This window comes from Artibeus jamaicensis, unplaced genomic scaffold (assembly GCF_021234435.1).
Source record: "Artibeus jamaicensis isolate MK-2021 breed Jamaican fruit bat unplaced genomic scaffold, CSHL_Jam_final contig_1803, whole genome shotgun sequence".
Lineage (NCBI taxonomy): Eukaryota > Metazoa > Chordata > Mammalia > Chiroptera > Phyllostomidae > Artibeus > Artibeus jamaicensis.
Window position 1 is genome coordinate 5,192,937 of NW_026521356.1, and position 20,859 is coordinate 5,213,795.

Here is a 20,859-nt window from a genome sequence, read left to right on the forward strand (position 1 = left end):
TGTTCCTCCAAGACTCCTGGCGACTCCCCTCAGAGCAGCAGGGCTCGGTAGACGTGCCCCTCGTCCACTCCAGCTGAGTGTTGTCTCAAGGTCAGGGAGCTTATTGGTTCCATTTTTTCTTTCTAGACTCTCCTCTCTTTGGCATCTTCAGAGAGAACTGAGGGAAGGTGTGGACATGATAAAACTATGTCCTCCTTTTTCCAGTCACATGAGTTTTCCGCAGCACTTGTTTTTTCATTCCGAGGCCCGGCCTCCAGCCAGGCCAGAGTTGTTTTCTGAGCCCTGGTCTCTTGTTGGGTTTGAGTGTAATAAGGAAGTTGTCAATCGAAACTGGTTTTCATTTTTTTTTTCCCCCCTGGGGCAGCTGAGGTAAGCCTCTTATCTTTGGAGGAGTGAGAAGCAGCCAGGGGACAGGACTGGACGAGGTGTAGTGGGCGGCTCCTGGGTCCGCTGCCCGTGAGCTCAGCTCTCGGGAGGTGCTTATATAGGACCGTGACCAGAGCATCCTCTGAGGCACTCTGGACACTGGCAGCGTCCATAGCAGCATCTTCTCCCTGGGGGAGCTGGGCCTACAGCCCTTCACTGGATACGACTTCTGGCAGACAGGGGGTTGCTCAGCCTCTCAGTGTCCCGACGCAGAGCCGCCTGGTCCGGAGGTCCTAACCAAGGGTGTCCTGGGACAGAAGTGACTTTCGGGGTCCAAGGTTGGTTGAACGATTCTCTTTCCTTAGGGGGCTGGAGCGGTGTGTAAGTAATTTGGGGTTCTGAAAGTAGTGTAGAGCCAGGAGTCAGACCTGGGTCCAGTCCCATCACTGCTTCTAGCTCGCCGGGCCTCCCCAGACCTGGGTTTCTTCATCCCTAGAAAGACGGAGTAGGGCTGGATGACGTGATCTCAGTCGGGTGTCGTGGGGGAGCTCTGAACACACCTGGACCGATAAGCTCCAAACCCGGGTCCCAGCCCCGGGCTCACTAGCCCAGCAAACCCTGGGCAAGGCACACACTCTCCTGGGACGCGGTTTTCTCGTTTGCAGAGTGGGGTGGCGTCCCATGCCTCATTGTTCTGTGGGGTGTTGTACAGGCCAGAGCACAGACTTTCTGAGAAGATATGTGCTAAAGAAAAACATCTAAAAGGGAAGTGATATCATTGCCTACGGTTGAATCCAGGTTTGGATTTTAGGGTTTGGGGAAGTTAGTTCAAGGACAGGAGATCTTATGAAAAGCATTCTGGGGGCCTGCTGCTCTGACTGGGACTGGAGGGAACCATCACACTGGGATCTGGGATAAAATATACAGCGGGTGGGGTGGCATGTGGGCCCCCCGGAGCACAAGCCCCAGTGCTGGATGGAGGGGGGCGGTGGTGGGCGCTGACCTTCTCCAACTTTGTGAGTGACGCCCCACTGCCTCACTCCAAGTCTGCCCGCTGCTGGCTCACAGTGCCTATGCTCACCACTAGGCGGTTCATCCTTGGGTGGGGGGGTTGAAAACTCCTCAAAAGTGCAAATCCCCAACCTTCTGGAAACCAGGCATCAGGTGGTAGTTTGGTGATAACAGTGAGGAGCAGGCACATGGTCAAAGGCCACACTTCACACTGAGCCGTGGGGCAGCCCGGGCAGAGCCCACAGCCCCAGTGCTGTCACGTGGCTGCTCAGATGACCCCGTGACCCGAGGCTCCATGGGCAGAGCCCCATGGGACCAGGAGCCTCCATCCGGGCCTCTGGTTTTTAGGTGCAGAAAGACCCAGGGAAGGGCAAGGGGTCTAGAAGCAACATGACTCAAGAGACCTGGACAATCAGGGCTTAAGGACAGGAACAGGCGGAACTCGAGGGGTGGCGTGACTTCTGCTCAGGGGTGTGAGGAGAACTTTCCTTAAAACCCATGCTGGCTGACCACAGACTGTTCTGCCTCCAAGGGCAGTGAGTTCCCATTGCAGGAGGTGTTCCAACGGGGGCCGCACGTCTGTCTTCCGGGGAAGGGGCAGAAAGGAGTCCTACACAGCAGGAGGTGGGGCCAGTCCTTGTCAGGTCCCACAGGACCCTGCTAGGGACCCCACTGAGGAGAAGGAATACATGGAGTTGTCACCATCCAATACCTGGGAGCCGGACCTGGGAGCGGGATGCGTCCAGTGTTGAGGGAAGAGGTGACCACCTTGTCCCCCAAGAGAGTCAGGCCAGTGGGGGTTGAGTGTCTCCCCCAGGAGGCCCCTTGCCCCCTGCACATGGGGAGGTGGGACCTGTGGGGGGACCCACACCACTGGGGGAGCCAGGGCTGAAGGCTTTGAGCTCCACAGCGAATGGCTTTCACTCTAGGGCTTTGGAGTGTCAGTGGGGCCACCTGTGCTGAAGAGAGACAAACCTGAGCTCAGGGCGTAGCTTTGACCCTGCAGGCCAGGGACGAGTGAGCCCTGCCCCAAGTTCACAGTCTCTGCCTCCGGGGCACACGTGCTGCGAGTCAGCGTGTTCGGGTCACAGTGGGTGTGTGCGTAGATGTAGTTATCTCCATCGGTGTGAAATAGCAGATTTGCTCACCTCTAAGTCTGTGTGAGTGTATCTGCATTTACTGGAGGCCCCTTGGTGTAGGAGAGAGAATAAAGAATTTAGGATCCAGAGAAGTAGAGTCAAGCACCAACTCTGTCTGCTTCAGGCTGTGGGACGTTGGGCAAGTCTCTTAACCCTTTAGAGCCTCCACTTCCCTCTGCAGCCTGTCTGATTGCCGGGGCGGGGCCAGGATGGGAGGAGGTAAGGCAGAGGAAAGGGCGTTCTGGGTGCCGGGTGACCGCACACGGGTGAGCTGGTCGTGTGCGCCCGTCTGTGTATCAATTCATCCCTTCCTCCATCACCGAGAACCTCCCGGACAGCGAGGACAAGGCAGGGGAGCAGGCAGGCTCCAGTCCTCTCCCAGGAACCTGAGTTAGGAAGGCAGACGGCAAGCAAATTCTCAGATAATTATTCCTTTGAACTTGGGGCAGGAAAAATACTACGTGCTATGATATGAGTCCTTGCAGGTTGCAGTGTGTGCGAGTGTGATTGTGTGACAAAAATGACCACAGACCATGTGGCTTGTAAACCGCAGACACTGAACTTTTTGGATTGTAAGACATACCGGACCATAAAACACACCTAGGTTTTAGAGGAGGAAAAATTTTTTTGAAGCAAAAATGTGGTAAAATATTTAATAACATAAATAACATAGGCTGCCGCCCCCACACCTCAGCGCGCCAGGCAAGCTACATTCAGACTATAAGACACACCCCCATTTTCCTCCCAAATCTGGGGTGAAGTGCGTCTTATATTCTGAAAAATGGGGTATTTCTCACAGATATAGAGGCCGGAAGATCAAGACTGAGGTGCCGGCAGGTCCAGTGCTTGGTGCAGGTTTCCCGGTTCACAGACAGTCAACCTCTCTCTGGGTCCCCATGTAATGGAAGAAGCAAGGGGGCCGCCGGGGGTGTCCTTTGTAAGGGCACTAATCCGTTCACAGGGGCTCTGCTCCAGTGACCTAGTCGCCTGCCAAAGGCCCCACCTGCTCCGGTCCCCACCGACTCTCCGGACCTTAGGATTTAAGGATGAATTTGGGGGGAGGGACACAAGCATTCCATGCAGAGCACGGTGTCCCAGGGCGCTGACACGGCGGGGCCCACACGTGTGCCACGCACACGGTAGCTGGTTTTCTGCTGGGTCCTGCCGTGTGGGGCGCAGGGGTGGGGACCGTGCGGCAAGCCTAGGAAACCCGCCTGGCGCCAGAGCGGTTACAGAGTAACCCAGCGGGATGAGTAAATGAGAGAATCACGCTCAGATGAGGTCAGCGTATACTAAGATAATAAACCCGAATGGCACACGCTTGGGGAAAATCGGCAGACTTTGGCTCCACAGTGACTCAGGGGCAGCTCTGTGGGCGTGTCTTATCGGAGGGCCTGGGTCTGTAGATCACCTGGGTGTTTGTGAGCAGACTTGAACTTCGCTCTGCACCCACGCTCTGCCCAGGTACTGAACAGGTTTACAAGAGCAGCTGGGCTTTCCTGCTGTGAGAATCTGCGGCTGTCTTGGGGTTCCTGGTCTGGAAGCGTGTCCCTCCCCCACAGCCAGGTGGCATGTGGGTGGCCCCTCAGGCAAAACAGGGGCACAGAACAAGAAAAAAGAGGAAGGAAAGAGAAAGTCTCAAGTTGATGAATTCTGGACAAGGCATCAAAAGTCTGGAAGGATCTCATTTCAGCACACATAGAATCTGGCGTGTGCGTAAGAGAAAACACAGACTTCTCGGGGCTTAGAGGCATTGAAGTCCACGGACACGTGGGCAAGAGAGGCTCTTCCAGAGGGTCTGCCTGCAGTGGATGGGCTTGCCCTCCAGCCACACTCTCCTAACCCTGGGCCCAAGGCTGGAAGGCAGACTCTTTGAACTTGAAGGAGAAGGAGCATCAGACAAGTGGGAGGGGAGCCAGGCTGAACTTAGTCACAGCTGCCCAGAGGGGAAAGAGTTTGCAGGAAGAAGAGGGTGTGTATGGTAGCAAATGCTCCGGCAGCTTAGAGGAGGAGGGGAACGGATTTGGAATTAGGAGGCCGTGGGAGGTCCCAGAGTCTCTCTTCACTGGGAAACACTCTCTTGTGGCCAGGGTTTCACATCACCGTCCTGCTTCCCCGCCTCTGCGGCTGCAGCTGCGCCTCCCCTCTCCCAGACTTCCTCCTGGGCTCAGAGCACTGCTGCTCCAGGGAGGCGGTGGCCAAATCAAGACAGTGTTCTTGAAAAAACATCACTGCTGGTGATGAGAGATGCTCTGATTAGAAGTAGCAGCATGTCCTTCGAATGCGGGAGAACACTGCCATCACCAGCAATGGCGAAAACAGTCTCCATAGCAACGACAGGTTTTGAAAAGATTACTGCGCCTCTTTTTTCATTAGCCAGGGAGGGCTGCTCCTGCCCTTTGTGTGCCGCAGGCCAAGTTCCCACGGGAGGGAGAGGGGCTGAGTCCAAAAGGGTGTCGGTGTGTTCACCGTGTGGTCACAGGAACGTTCAGGAAAATCAGTGAGGGCCCTGACACCATTCAGCAAATCTTTCCGGCCCGGCTTCCTTGGACTTTAAAATCAAATAGAGCTTCACCTAAATTTTCCTTCTGTTTAAACCACGCGTCACTAAGGAGAGGCGGACCAGGGAGACGCTGACAGCCCCGCTCCCTCACGCCCTGCTCCCACCTGCCTGGAGAACAGCCTCTTGGAGGGGCTGCCTGCATCTCGGTCATTGTTACTTCCCTAGCACGAGGCACAGTTCTGGTACATATAGGAGCTTATTAAATGTTTGTTGAAAAAAGTAAATGAGAGGAAAGAAAAATATTCTCTCCTAGGATTTCTTCTTATCCTGCTCCACTCTGTTTCCAGGGCACGACCCTGAGGCAGGCTCCGAGGTTTTCCAGAACATCAGCCTGCGCCTCACGTAAGGCACAACATGTATCGCTACAGGTTTTTGTGTAACTCAGAGGTGCCTCTTAAGGGACATTAAACAGCAGATAAAGCCTTCCGAGCCGCCCGCCTTCTCCCTGGCCCATTTTGACATTTCCTCCGAGGCTGTGCACACGCGGACGCTCAGCAGTGCTGGCGGTGGCCGGTGGCTGCTGGTCACTGGCCGTCTGCCTGGTCCTTCCTCCCAGACCTGTGCTTGAAGGAGAGAAGGCATTGTGAATGTCACTGTCACCTTCAGACTTCCCCTTGTCCCCCCACCACGCTTCTGTGTATCTCCCTCTTTATGCATCTGCCTCACGTTCACACGAACTCCTCCACATCTGAAATCACAACTTTAGATTCTTACTCTCATCTCTAAGCTGGACATAGTAATAGAATACATTTGAAAATAAATGAATCAGTAAGTGCAGGAGGTAAGATGTAAATACATACATAATATTTAGGTAAGTCGGAGGTGGTGGAGGTGAGGGGACATGGCTGACTGAGGTCTGGACGCGGTTGGAAGTGGAGCCGACCAGCTTTGCTGGTGGATCAGATTTGGGGAGTGAGAGAAACAAGGAGCCAGGGTGACTTCACGTTTTTGTCTTGTGCAACTGGAAGAACAGAGTTGCCATTTACTGAGCTGTCTTGGGAAATACTCTTAGCAGATAATGAGACAGACAAGCCAGTAACAGGCCCAGGACAACTGAGGCTATTGGGCCTGAAATGCGTGTGAGCTGCCCCAGTGCCAAGGCCGGTAAAGGCAGGCCTGGGCCTCAGGTAAGGGCATTTCCTGCGGCTGCTGGAACAGAATAGCACGCACTCCGTGGCTTCAGAGAGACATGAAGTACCTGTCTCACAGTTCTGGTCCAAAGTCTGAAACCAGTCTCCATGGACTCGAATCAGGGTGTTGGCAGGGCTGTGTTTCTTCTGGGGGCTGAGGGGTGGGAGGGGGAGGGCACAGTTAGACCTGGGGTGTGACATCCCGTGGCTCAGTTTCCTCCCCTGGAAAATGGGGGCAAGGACACGCCTCCCCCCCTCAGGGCTGTTGAGGAGTGAAATGGGCCAGCGAGCGCCTTGAGAGCTGAGATCCCTGGGTTGGTGGGCAGGGTGTACGCGCACACCAGTCAGCACGGGGGGCCTCCCCCCGGGTGGTCTCAGTGGCTCTTCTAAGGGAGCTGTTTGTTTTGGTTGTAGCACAATGGAGAGTCCACGGGGCCCCAGGAAGCCCCTGTCTGAGAGAAGAGCCAGGTCTCTGGACAGATCACCGAACCCCAGGAAGGACTCGGAGCCGTGGGGCTGCCAGTGCCCCTCCCTGCCCACTACCCTTTCCAGACAGGAGCTTCCAAGGAATGCCAGTGACGGGAGCAGGCGTCCGAAGAGCCGAAGGGCTTCGGAGGCCTCAGGAGCCACGGGCACAGCCCTCAGCCAGGAGGGGACCAAGGAGTTTCTCCCCAGTGAGCAGAGGCCTCTGAAGGACTCCAAGAAGGACAAGGCCCAGAGTTGGATGCAGCAGGGGCTGCTGAAGACTGTAGTGAACTTATTCCTGAGGACGGGCCCTGAGGAGACCAGAGAAAAGGCCAGCAAGAGAGCGAAGGGGAAGGAGGGCCTCCTCCAGCCCGCAGAAGCCTCTGAGTCTCTGGGGGAGCCAGCTCCCAAAAAGAAAGCCCACGACAAGAAGGCCAGCCGCAAGAAACATAGTCACAAGAAACATGTTGATGAGCAAGCCAAGGGGGTCCAAGGTCAGGAAGTTGAAAGCCAAGAGGCAGCGCTGCCCAAGACAGCTGCTGTCTTGGGCTCTGAAGAGGCTGACCAGGGGCTGGGACCCAGGGGTGAGCAGAACGTGCCTGTTTCTATGGTAACCCCACTGCCCCACCCCCAAGGGCTAGTGTGCACTAAGCTGGGTCCTCAAACCTCTCAAAAGAGGGGACCTGGAAGGCACTGTGTAGCTTCTTTGAGGCATTTCTACCACCAACTAGCTGTGTGACTAGGGGCTGGTGACTTTCCTTTCTGAGCCTTAACTTTCTGAACTCTGGGAGGGGGCGAGGCCCAGAGCTGGCACATGGAAAGTGCTCTGTAAATGATAGCTGTCGTTGTTGATTGCTCTAAATGTGGACCAGGGAGAAAGGCGAAGGCCGAAGGCCGGGAGGGAGGCGAGGATGGAAGCCCAACCCTCCACATAGTCCCCCTGTGAGGGCTGGGGCAGGGCATCAGGGAGGGAGACAGAGCCAGCTCCTGGGCTGCCGCTGCTAGACTTGGCTCCCTCGGGAATAAACTTGCTGTGTGGTCTTGAGCAAGTTGCTGCTCGTCTCTGGAACCTTTGATCCCTCCTTTGCAAAAAGAAGGAGCTGGTCCCCGAGGTGCCCTTCTTTTCTGACTCCTAGCATCCTGGAGTTGCTTGCCCACAGCCATGTGGAGGGAGATGGAGCTTTGCCCTGTAGCATCGAAAAGTGAGCATGTTAAAATGGAGAGAAGACACTCAAGGAAGATCCAGGATATTTTGGGAAGTGGAGGGAAGGAGGTCTGGGTTGAGGCAGCCTTTTTTCAGATGGAAATCTTGGTGTGTTTCTGAAGTTTTGGTCAGGATTAGAGCTACAGCAGTGCCCTCCTGGGAATTCTGTGCTGTTTCCTGTGTCAGAAGAACGTTACTGACATACCCCTGTGCCCCCCACCGCACCCACACTTGCTTTCATCTTTATTCCAGGCGGGGAGGTTGCTGATCTCCACCAGTCCTTGCTCACTGAAGGCCAGGATGCTGGCGTCTGGGGGCCTTCTTCCCAAGCCACAGGCTGCTGTCAGGAAGAGGAGCTCAAAAAGCTTGACAGTGAGTCAGAATCTACTGTGTCCTCTTTGCCTGCAGCTGGGGCAGCCCCTGCCCAATGAGACAGACTGCTCTGGACGACCGCTTAGGGCTTCAGTGGCCGCTCTCAGAATGCACGTGCTGATCTTGCCCCTTATGGTGTTTCTGGCCACATTTACTTATTTTCAAGTTTCACAGAAGGGAGACTTGGGAGTTAGAATGGCCACTGGCAGGTGCTCCTGCTTGTGTGTTTATAAGCATGGGACTTTTTGTGTGTGTCTTTAAATGTATGAAAGGAATTTAGAGGAATGTAGAATTTATATATATATTTGAATATACTGAAGAATGGAAAGAATAGTTCTATGCACACTCATAGTTAACAGCTGGCCATATTTGCTTTGTGTGCACGCATACTTTTTTGCATGTACTTTTGTTGCTGAACCATTTTTAGTAAAATAATGCTTCATTCTTAAATACTTAAGCACGGGTCACCAAGAAATAGGACAGTCTCATAGACAACCACATTCCGGTTATTGCCCCTAATAAAATCCATAATGTTCCATTAATCTAATTCCCTGTAAAAACAGGCATATTTTTAAAGATATGAAACAGAGGATATTCAAATTTGTCTGTCAAAGAATAACTAAAAGGTGCTCAGGTGGTTACTGGGAAGGATGTTTATTTTACATGCTGTTTTCTGACATGAGAGGAAATTGTCTGGTAGACTGAGTCAAGGAGTAAAAGCCAGGAAGGATTTACAGATGAGAGAAGTGAGGGGGGCGGGTGAGGGGTGAAACGGTCCGCAGACGCCCTGGAAACAGGGATTCTCATGTGCACCTCCTTCCGTGTGCACCCATCAGCTAGCTGGCAGCTGGCAGAGGGCGCTCTGAGCGATTGCCTTTGCAGAGGTGGGGTGGGGTAGGAAGGGAAAGCGTTGATGTTGCTTGTGGCTTCTCTGTGAAGACTCGGTGGTGTGGCAGGGGTGTCACTGCGGCAGGTTGCCTGTGTCACGTGGGCTGCAGCCCTGCCTTCCTCCAGCCCCACCTTAGGCCAGGCTTCCACCGGCAAATTGCAGGTTGGAATGTCAGCATTAGTCTTGCAAAGTGTTTCCAAGCACAGCCCCTCATGGGATGGCCTGACAGTCTTCCAAGGGAAGCAGAACAAGGATTCTGATCCACATTTCACAGGAGAAGAGATAGAGGCCCAGAGAGATTAGGAACTTTACCCAAGGTCACACGGCTTGCTGAACCCAAAGCAGATACTCACAGATCTGTGAAGTTCTAAGGAAATAGTGGGGCACAAGTTCAGTGTCTGAGGGACTGACCTAGTATTTCCTACATGAAATTTCCTTCTTTGGCCTAGAGCCCTTCCTGTGGACCTTCCAGCCCTCCCTCAGAGGGACCAGCCTCTGGGATATGGTGCTTCTGCCACTTCTGTGGCCTGAAGAGCTTCTTTTAGGAGGACCCTCATTTAACACAGAAGGGCCCAGTTGGTCTCAGAAGTCCGAGAGAGCGGTTAGAAAGCATTCTCTGTGCATCTAGAAAGATTAACTGGTACATTCACTTTCTTCCAGAGGAAATTATCATCCAGATGATAGTGCAGATGCTCCGAGAAGTGGGAGACCGGTGGGAGAAAGAGGTGAGGAGCCAACTGCCTGGAAGATTCCCAGGGGCCTGCTGCCTCCTCCTCCACCCACCCTCCTTCTCCCTCTGCCCCTCCTCCTCCTGCTCAAGCCTGTGGGTCCTTCCAGGCCTCCCAGCTGCCCTGCTGAGGGCTCTGTCGCCTCCTTTGCCTGGGGTCTCGAGTTGCTTCTCAGGGAGCTTTCCTCTCTCCTCAAGGTCAGGGGCTGCACTCAGTTCCTCTCATCTCCCCACAGCAACTTCTAGCCTTTCAGCCAGAGGCGGCTCCACAAAACCCAGCACCACCCGTCAGGAAGAAATCCCAGGAGAAGTTTAACCTCAAGAAAAGCTTTTCTCACAAGAAACATAGCTCTGAGGAGCCCAAGAGAGCGGGGGCCACAGATGTTTCCAGCCCGGAGTCCCGGCCGTCCAAGAGGCCCAGCTTTCTGTACCTGTGTGTTGGGGGCCATCGGCCTTCCATCTCCAGCAGCCTTGGTGAGCAGGCTTACCGTTACCATAGCAACACTGCAGCTGCCTCCAGCTCTGGAAGCTTCCCCAGGGCTGGAACCAGCCACTGGAAGAGCAGCAGGGCCAATTGACCCTTTGCTCTTCCTTGAGCAGTGGGGGGGGGGGGGGGGGGCCCTGGGGAGGAGAAGGAGATGCCAGCAGGCCACACGGAACCTCACTGCCTTGACAAGTTCGCGAAAGCCCATGACAATTGTGTTTAAGGACCCCCATTGTCCTCGTCTCTCTGCGGTGCGGAGCCCAGGCGGGAAGAAAGTGGGGACTGCGAGGCAGGAGACCTGGGCTCCGAGCTGTACTTTCTGTGTCATCCTCCGTCTCTGTGCCTCCGTCTCCTGGCCTGTAACACAGGACTTGCCCTCAGCCATTTTAGTATCCCCATGTTACAGATCAGGGAACCGACACTTAAGGGAGGTAAAACAATGTGTTCAAGGTCACGGTCTATCAGTGATGGAGCCAGAGACCAGGGAGAAAGGAGGGCCTGGGAGAAAAGATGGTCAGGGAGGAACAGCCTAGCAGGTCATCCTGGACAGGGTAACTTACATTTTAAAAAACAGGGGGTGATATTTGACACCAAAGAGTGAACTGTCATGCAGGGCCTTCTGGCCAGATGTGTTAACTCATTCTGTGGCGTTTACTCTCCAACCAGTGGATGAGCCAAGATGATGGAGGGGCGAGGCTGTTCACGGAGGGAGGCGAGGGAGTGAAGCCCAGGAGGCCAGGTGTGGAAGTGAAAGGCCCTGCCCAGCAGCTCACGTCCACCCTGGCTCACCCCACCGTGACCCGGCCGCGGAGTGGGTGGTGGCGGCTGCGCTAACATCTCTGCCGTAGCTAACAGCCTTGGAACTAACAAAACACACCATTTCACTGTGCTACTCAGGCTTGGAAGAACCTGAAGTCCAAGAGGCCTTGTCTACAGATCGTGGGGGTCCAAATTCCTTCGAACATTCCACCCAAGCTGGAAGCCGGGCACCCAGAGAGAACTTGCAGCTGGACAGAGCCTTGGAATGCCGTCAGTACCCCTCCCTTTTTCCCAGTGGCCCCTTGGAAAACATTTAGCCCGTCCCACCACTTGCAGAAGAGGAACAACCAGAAAGAGGCAGAGACTCGTCCTGACCTCCCGCTGAGTGCAGTGGGCTGGGGAGGTGGCGTGGGGCCCCTGAGCCCAGGTGCGGAGCCAGACTGCTGTTACTCACCCTGTCTGGCCTCCCGTGAAATGCCCTCCTTGGTGGGGCCGACATTAGCCACAGGCACTGGCCCCCAGCTCAAGCTCTGCAGACAGTGTGCTTCAGGGCCTGAGTTTGAATTTGGACTCTGACCTCTTCCAACCACGTTTACTTGGGCACATTGCTTCATCTCTGGCCTCAGTTTCCTCATCAGTATAATGGGGATACAAACAGTACTGACTTCTGTTGGAGGAGCTAAATGAATGAATGCAGATAAAGTGCTTAGAGCAGTACCTGTTATCAGCTAATAAAATGTTAGCTGTCACTTATTGTTATTATCGTTGTGGTTGCTCAGAGCCCCGGGAGAGGTAGAGAGGATAGGATGAGGTGGGGGCCGTAGGAGAGAAGCTCAACAAATGGTAGCTGCCGTCATCATTGTTGTTTTATCATTGGCGGAGCCCATCGTAGAATCGTACTCGCTGTCAGCTCCACGTGTCTGAAGACACTCTTAAAGATCTGCTTCTACCCTGGCTGGGTGGTTCAGTTGGTTAGAGCGTCATCCCCACATGCCAAGGCTGTGGGTCCGACCCCCAGTCAGAACACACATAAGAATCAACCAGTTGATCCATAAATGAGTGGAGCAACAAATTGATGTCTCTCTCTCTCTCTCTCAAATCAATTAAAAAAAAAAAAGACCTGCTTTCCCCTAACTCCATTTGGCCTTGTTTGCTTTTCACAACAAATGTGAAGGGGAACCAAGTAGGGTCCCTGTGCTATTCCTTACACCTGAGGGCGGCTCCTCTGTGCCCTCACTGGGAATGGACAAGGAGTGTGTCCCGGTGAAACCAGCCCGCCCTCAGGCCAGGTCTGAGAAATGGTGGGTCCCCAGGGGGTCAGGTCCCAGACGGCCACAAATGCAAGCTCATTAGCACTCTAGAGACCCATGAGAATCACCCACCCAGGGCGTTAGGAAATGAAGACTGACCAATGAAATGTTTTTCTTTTACTAGAGTGTAAGCAGCTACTGTGTTCTTTTTTAGAAAAATTTATCCGGAAGATCATCGCACTACTCCAAGATGAGGAGGAACAGGAGGGAGAGAAGGTGAGGAGGATGTTCCCCGCTAACTCTGACCCTCACTGTGGATCCCCCTGGCCACTGCCCGGGGTAATGACTTCCCCACGTCTCCCCCAATCCTATGTCTTGCTGGAACCTTGCTCCTGACCTGTGGGAGCAACTTTCTCGTGAGTCCCCCTGAGTGCCATGGACGAAAATGAATATGACAGAGACATGATGGGTTCTGCTTAGGGTGGAGAAGTGGGCTGTGGCCAGTTTCTCAGGGGAGACAAAGGACAGCAGCAGCCAGTTTCTCCGAAAAGAAAAAGGCCCCGAGCCCCCTGCTCCAGGGCTTTTATTGGGTTGTAATTCACAGGAATACAGGGCAGCAAGGATCCAACAGTAGATAACATTTCAAAGAAATCTGAGGGCTTCAGTCTGAGTGAGTGTCTGTCAGGAACAGAGTTGCAGAAACTTTGGGAGACACACTCATTTCCTCTCGGACCCTTATTATATGAATGAAAGCACTCTTAGAAGAGCAGATTTCACAGGTTTATCAGCAAGTCTTTGTGGTGCCAGATTTTCCCCCAGGGCACGCTCTGGCCAGGCAAGGAGCTGCACCCCTCCCCATCAGGTATTCAGGCTTAAGGGGATTAGAGCCAGGAAGCGCTTCTCCCAGAGAACATGGGGACTTGGGCTATCTTAAAGCTGGGGCACGAGAGTCTATTGCTCTTCATTGCAGCCCCCTTGAGTCCTTCCATGAAGGCCTCCCAAGTGATCGAGTCTGGCTTAGGTTGCCCCTCCTCTGAGGGGTCTTACCTGTCATTGACTTCCAACCAAGCTTTGGGGGCAGGGAGAGGAAACCGAGGCAGCGTTTGCTACCAGAGACAAGCTTTGTCTCCTGTGGCTGGCATTCCAAAGGTTGTCCCTCACCCTTAGCCACAAGGGGTAGAGATACAATTCCTAAAACCAGGCAGAGTGGTCTACAACACTGACCCCCCTCCTCCCTGAGGCTGTCGGACACTCCTTTTCCCATCTCTGAGCATCAGTGGCTTTTTTTTCTGGGCCACACCCTCTAGGCCACAGTGGGTCTCTCTGGTTTCAGGGGATGTGGGTTTCTTTCCCCAGCTCACTTGCAATTTCCTCAAAGTCAAGGGCGGTAACTCAATCTCTCTCCTCTGGCCTGCAGCAACTTCACGTCCAGGAGCCAGAGGCGGCTGCGGAACACCTGACCCCGCCCTACAGGAAGAAGTCCCAAGAGAGAAAGTCCAGCTTCATAAAAGTCTTTTCTCATAAGAAACATGGCTCCAAGGAGCCCAAGAGAGGGGGAGCGGCAGGTGCCACCAGCCCGGAGTCCCAGCTGCTCAAGAGGCCCAGCTATCTGCCCCTGTGTGTCAGAGGCCATCAGCCCTCTATCGACAGCAGCCTTGGTGAGTAGGCCTGCTGTTGTCATGGTAACAGGCTGCCTCTGACCCCAGGCTTCCTCTAGGGCAGCGGTTGGCCTACTGTGTGGCCTCTCATTCAGTCCTGACTTTGCTCTCTGCTCTGAGCAGAGTGGGGAGGTGTGAGAGGACCGTGGGGAGGGGAGAGGAGTAGGCTGCTGCCCAGACCCACCGCTCACAACACACTCCCCCATTCCACCGCACACACATTTAGAAGCGAATGTGGTATGAGAACAGTGCGTCTGTACATTAGACGAGTGCATCAGAATCGCCTGGGAAGCTAATAGAACACAGAGCCAGGTTTGATGAAGGAGGACATGCCCTGGGTTGTCCTTCACTGCACCCGAGCACGAGGCCCACTGGTTTATAGTGATCACCATGACGTTTATGGAGCGTCCACTCCGTGCCACTGTCACACATCATCTCATTTAACCAGCTCGCAAACCTGAGAGGCCAGTCTTGTTACTCCCATCGACCAGATGGAGACGGTGAGGTTCCGACAGGCTAAGTGAATCGGCAGAGCCTCGCAGAGTTAAAGGGAAGGGCACTCACCTGTTGGCAGGCCTGCTTGTCTTCCTCCTGGGCAGAGAGGAGGCAGAGGGGGTTGGTGGAAGGAAAAATGAGATTTCTGGAGGGGCAAATAGAGTCCAGTCAACTCCTCTGAGGTGGGTCCAGGGAACTGGGGCTCCCCCAGGAGCCTGGAAACCAGGACCCCTGTCTCGTGCCAGTGCCCGTGGACGGCTGCTTGTCAGACCCTGGGCGCAGTGACGTGCTTGTGGACTTGAGACAGGTGCCAACACACTCACACCAGCTCCTTTTCGCCCTCAGAGCTGGAGGGTCTTGAGTACCAGGAGTCTTCGCCTGCAGAAGGGGGACAAGTTGGCTCCTCAGAAGCATCCTCCCAGGCCGGAAGCCACAAGCTGGAAGGGAGACCTCTGCCAGACGGGGCGTGTGAATCTAGTGAGTACCATCTCTGTCCCCTGGGACGGTGCTCCGTGGAGTTCACAGGCCAGACCTGAGGCCCTGGCTGGTGGGCATTGTCCCACAAAGCCAAGGGTCACTCATTTCACCCCCAGTCAGGGCATGTGCCTTGGCTGCGGGCCAGTTCCCCCATTGGAGGCGCTCGAGAGGCAACTGACTGATGCTTCTCTCACAGGCCGCACTTGAGCGGGGACCTGGGAGGGCTGCTGACGAACATCCAGGAGACTCTGAGGGCGGGGAGGAGAGAGGGTTGGCCTGCCAACTGGGGCTGTTGGGACAGGGCTGGAGTGAGGAGCCTTTTTCAGGTAGAGAACACCCGTCTATTAGGTGGGATATAACTTCACCCCACCCTACCCCTGTGGTTTGCTTGAATGTTTCGTTAAATCCCTCGCTTGCTCTGGTCTCATAATCAGTGGCAAACTGGCAAACAAGTTTTTAGAGGTGCTGCGCCAAGAAGGGAAGCCCCGATCTGTAGCCTTTGGGGATTTCTGTGGCATAAACATCCTCACTGGGGCCGATTTCAAGCTGCCAGTTCATAACAGTGGGCTAACAATTTTCCTCAATATTTAGCCCTTGGTACAAGCGACCACCTGCAGAGCGCTGCTCGTAGCCCTGGCCGCTGGGCACATTCCCGCTCCACTGGTAGCCATGGAGTTCCCTTCCCGAATTCTGATCAGCTGCTCCTGGTCCCAGCTCCCATTCCTGACTGTGCTACTCGGTAGCCTGGATAAGGGCCATTGGGAGGTCTCAGTTTTCCCATCTGTCTAATGGTTTCAGGTGAAGCGCAACAGCCCGAAGTCCCTTCTGCTTCCATAAAGCAAACCTAAACGAAGCTCTCATGCTGCAGCTCTCGTTGAGGGGAGATTTTTCTGTGCCCTTCACAACGGATCCGTGTGCTCTGTTTCAGAGACACAGTAGTTGTAACCCGTAGATGTGTTACTGCAGAACTTGTCAACAGTCTCTCAATCGTTCTTCACTTTCCTCAGAGGAGCTGATCATCCAGAAGCTGGTGGCCCTTCTCCAAGAAGTGGATGGCCATTTGGGGGAGCAGGTAAGAACTACCTAGTCCCCCCAAGGGCAACCCCAGGGGCCTCATCAACCCACCACTGAGACCTGTGTTCAATCCCCATTTTCTGCATCTGGCTGACCTTGGGCGTGTCCGTTCACCTGTCTGAGCCTCAGTTTCCTCTTTTGCAAAACGGAGATAAATACCTACTTGACAAAGTTTAGTGCATATATAGAAAATGCCACACACACTGCAGTGAGATAAACGTTAGTTTAAAATAATATGAAGCTCATGTGGCTCCCAGGCCAGCCAGGACCTCCCCCAACCCAAACCCTCCTCCGGGAAGCCTCCTCCCTGGGTCTGGAGGGATTCGAGTTGGGGTCAGCCCTGGCACGCCCTTCAGCATCTATTTGGTCTCCAATTCTCTGAAGCTCTTAGATTTCCCTCCCCTGCAAGGTAGCCTACAACAGACAGTTCCCTGTCCCCCAAAACCTCACATGGGGAGGTTTTCCCTCTACGTGGGGAAACAAACACATGTCACACATGAAGGGGTGTGAGCTCAGGTCACTGACGCAGCGATCAGCCGGAGGACCTGTAGGTGCCCGACGGTGTTCAGCCCGCCTCCCACGGCCGGAGCCTGCACATGTTTGCCTGAGCACTGGCCCCAGAGCCACTTGGCCACCACACGAAGGTTAGAATGGACACCCTCTCCCTCCCCAGGAGCAGCCCTCAACCAATGGCTGCTAGGAGCTTGTGCACACAGCCCCCGGCTCCTCGCCCCGGGGCGGGGAGAACTCTGAGGAGCTGGTTCCTGGAGTTCCCCGCGGGGGGGGGCTGCAGTCGCCGGCCTGTGTCATGGCTGCTTTCCCACCCTCCTCCTGGGTCTGCATTGCCCACCAGTGCTTCCCGGGGTCACTCTCAACATGTAGGAGCTCACCCCAGACCTCGTCTCTGGGTCGGCCTCATGGGGAGCCCAACCTGACATTTAAGTATGAAGAAGAGGAGGTTCAGGGTGGGAACTAAAACTCATGCACATGCATGCTGACAAAACATTTCACATAAACCACCTCACCTAATCCCCTCCCCCAACAACAGTTGGTGGGGGGTGTTATTCCTCCCCTCTCTACATGACCAAGCAGAGGCTCAGAGAGGTCACACAGCGAGTGGATGGGATTTAAACATGGTCGTCTGGGTCCAAAGACCTGCACTTCCCCCCACTTTGTCCTGCTATTTGCAGCTGGGCCTTGCAGCACGGATGCTGACCGGCTGTGGGCTATGGGCGGTGGAGAAACTGAACCCGGGAGCCCGTCCCAGGGATAATGAGGCACACCCCGCCTGGCTGTGGGTCGGGGGGGGGGGCCACCTGCCAGCAACACTGATGGCCTGCCTTCGTTTCTGCTTCCAGATCAGGCGGCACCCCAGCTTTAAGAGGTTTTTTTACCAGCTCCCGGACTCGTCCCTTCTAAAGCTGACCACCGCCCTGCGTAGACAGGGCGTCCGCTCGCCGCAGTCTGACAGGAACCACGCTGAGAGGCCCTACCAGTTCGCCTTTGGCTTGGCCAACAATTGTCACAATGTCCTCAGCCTGATGGGCCTGCGCTACCCCCAGTCCCCCTACTGGGAGGCCCAGCAGGTAAGAAACAGCGATGAGGCACAAGGGTGTCAGCGAGGACACGGTCGTGGTCAGGACAGGATCTGCTTACTGTCCCCTCTGCCCGGCCCAGTTCAGGGCTTCTGGGGTCCAGCTCAAAGACCACCTGCTTGCTGAGGCCTTTTGGGACCGTCCTACGCCACGGTGACGGTTTTCTTTCCCCACACCCTCACTGGCCTTACTTGCATTTTCCTTACTGGCCCCGGTGTCTAACCGTGCGCGTTTTCATGCTCTCTGACATCAGCACGGAACGCTGGGCTGGCTGCTAGCTAAGCTGGCCATCTTGTTATTTCATGGATTCTGCTGTGTGGCTTCCCAACTTGCAATTGCCATAAAATTTAAATAGCAAAGCAAGGTCAGATCACATTCAAATAAGGGGTGAAGGTAGATGAGAAGGCCCCATGGGCTGTTTGCTTTAGGAGGGCTTCCTGGAGGCGCCGCATCCTGACTTTGGCGGGAGGATGAACAGTAGCTGCCCCTCTGCAATTACTCTCTTCTGATTGTTTTCATGCTTTTCCCTCGCCCACGGCTCTGAGATGTTCTCTTTAGAAACAATACTTATCACTGTTTTTCAAAAGTCTGAGTTTTCACGTGTTTTCTGGAGGACCCCGATGAACAATTTTCCCTTCCCCTTTCAAATCCATTGAAGATAACCTGCTTACAAACATCCGACCCCGCTCTACAGAGCAGAAGCTACTGAGCAAGTGCGAGACTTTAAAGGACAGAAATGTCTGTTTGTTGGTGTGGGACGCGCAGACCCAGAACTCCTGCAGCCTGGAAAACCAGAGTGCTGTCCCCACCACTCACAGGCTGTCTTCCCCTCCGGGAATGAGCTTCAGATGCCACGGGCTGAGCCTTACAAGAAAGCTGGTCTTTCTCTGTGACCCTTGTACCTTGTTATTCCAGTGCTGTGCACAGCTTTGGCTTGTTTTCCGCTGAGAACTCCTTGTGACCTTAGACCTCTCTTTTCTCAGCCTCACTGCTTCTCCTGGAGAATGGGTGTATCATAGATAGTTTGACCCCTAAGATGGATTAGGTAATAGCTTATGGAACAATCTGAGCTCTTTGGGAGAGACGTCATGGAAACATGAGTTCTGACACCCTCAATAGCCCTGACCCCATCCTCTGGTTTCATTCATTCATCCATTCATTCATTCGACCTGTAGACAGTACACAAGGCTCTGTGAGGGTCTATGGAATGTTCTGCCAGTGGAGAAGACGGAATGTTTACTGATGACAAAATTTAATATCAATTAAATGCCCAATTAGTGTTAATGGAGGCCAATAAATCAAATTGGTTCTGGGAGACTTCCAGGAGGTGGCAGGCATTGATTCTGAGGATGGAGAAGCTGTAGATGTAGGGAAAGGACATGTCAGGCAGAAGGTGCTGTGTGAGCAAAGACCCAGAGGGGGAACTGGTATGCTGTGTTGATGGGTTACTGCGAAGTCCATTGTTACCAGAGTGGAACTTACAAATAATCGGGCTCTGGCTAAAACTTCTATTCTTTTTCTCTTCCCAGAACATCACAAGCCCTGAGGCCCAAAGTCCAGATTGAAAGCTGTGCTTCACACTCAAGCATGCTCTTGAACAATCCAAACAACTGGTGGCTTTAGCCAGGACACCCTGAGGATGCTTCATAGTTGTCCTGATTCAGGGCTTCTCGGAAATGACTGCAGACAAGAGTCGACGACCATTCTGCATCCTCATGTCGTCACGGGCTTATTGAGACTGAGGATGCACAAAGCATTCTTCCTGAGGACCAGAGGCAGAGACCGTGCCGGGAGAAATAAGCACTGGACTGGGAGTTAGGAGACTCGAGCATCCAACTGCTGACCTGCTTCAAACTTGCTACAAGGCCTTGTGTGCCCCTGTCCTCTCCAGACCTTGGGCTCTGGGCTGGACGAGGTGACCCATCATATGCCTTCTGGTTCTATATTGCTAAAATCTATCTAAATAGGGTAGTGAGTGTTTTACTCTGTGACTAAATATACCCTCCCCACTGAGCTGGAGGCACTCACCCAATGAATGAATGAGTGAAATGGTGGAGAACTCCTAAGATCTGGGCAGTGTGTTCGATGTTCACTGGAGGCCTTGCTCCTCAGCTGGAGTTGCACAGCCAGTGATTCCGTCCCTAAACTGTGGGGCGGGAGGAAAGAGGGCCGCTGCCTTGACAAGCATGGTCTGGAGAGTCAGGCCAGGACCCGAAGGCCCTGCGTTCTTCTGACAACCCCAGTGCCGACTTAACGCGCCCTCAGGTTTTTACTTTTATTTAAGAGTTACTAAACCCTTAATCTTATGTCTCTATTGCTTGATTCACTGAACTAAAAACATGCCACTATCATATAGAAGACTTGCTGACATGTTTTCAAATGTTGGTTTTAACGAGTCTTTAGTTTTAAAAGTACGTTTTTGTTTAATCTCTCATCAGAACATCCGGATGCGTTTAAAAAAGTGTGCGTCCATAGGCAACACACAACTTATTCAGCTCACAGTGCTTACTGCCCATAGGATTTGTAGATCCCCCCAGGAGCTCTGCAGGCCCAGCTATAGGGAGGACCTGTGGATTGGGGATCTCTGGTCTCAGAAACCTCCCGAACCCGTGTCCTGTAATTCCATCACCAGGGAAATGAAGCTGGTGCCTTTCAGCTCTCGCATCTTGTGGGGGTTTGCCAAGAGTCAGTGAGAACATGAATGTGAAGGGTCTGAAAACTACGTAGCCCCATGTCCACGTGTGTCATTTGTATTACAGGCCCAGTCCGGTAGTTTTCAGGGAACCGGGGAGGGCTTCGAGCTGGACGACCACGGATGGTCGCACGGCGTGCTCCGCTCAAGAGCACCACGGCCCAGGACGTGCTGTTCTCTTCCTAGACGTTGTGGATTTGTAGATTTATGGCGACAGTTTTCCAGCCGGTGCCAGTGGTCTTGAGAAAGGGCCTCCTTTTTGTTTTTGTCCAAAGGTGAGGTGTGGGCTGTTGGGGGCTCCGCCTTCTACCACTGAACAGTTTCAGGAGCTGGACTCCAGTGCACGTGTTTCCCACGTGCCTGTTACCCCCGTGCATGACACTGCCTGGAGCACGTGGCCATGGGGGAGAGGGAGTTAACACCTGGACGGCAAACTCAGTCCTGTCACCCTGGAAGGACGTGGTGTTGGGTGTGGAACCTGTGGCGACCACTGTGGGGCCGGGAACCAA

At 54.0% G+C, this 20,859-nt stretch overlaps 1 protein-coding gene across 1 annotated transcript; it reads left to right on the forward strand.

The window, feature by feature from the left end:
• Window positions 1-468: 468 nt before the first annotated feature.
• On the forward strand, window positions 469-20,859 carry BNIP5 (BCL2 interacting protein 5). The gene is made up of 12 exons (XM_037146192.2): window positions 469-704; window positions 6,624-7,258; window positions 8,131-8,250; window positions 9,800-9,864; window positions 10,103-10,340; window positions 11,248-11,379; window positions 12,574-12,635; window positions 13,777-14,017; window positions 14,858-14,989; window positions 15,997-16,061; window positions 17,422-17,649; window positions 19,188-20,859. The coding sequence occupies exons 2-12, from the start codon at window positions 6,628-6,630 to the stop codon at window positions 19,221-19,223; spliced, it is 1,950 nt and encodes a 649-aa protein (XP_037002087.2). The 5' UTR covers window positions 469-704; window positions 6,624-6,627; the 3' UTR covers window positions 19,224-20,859.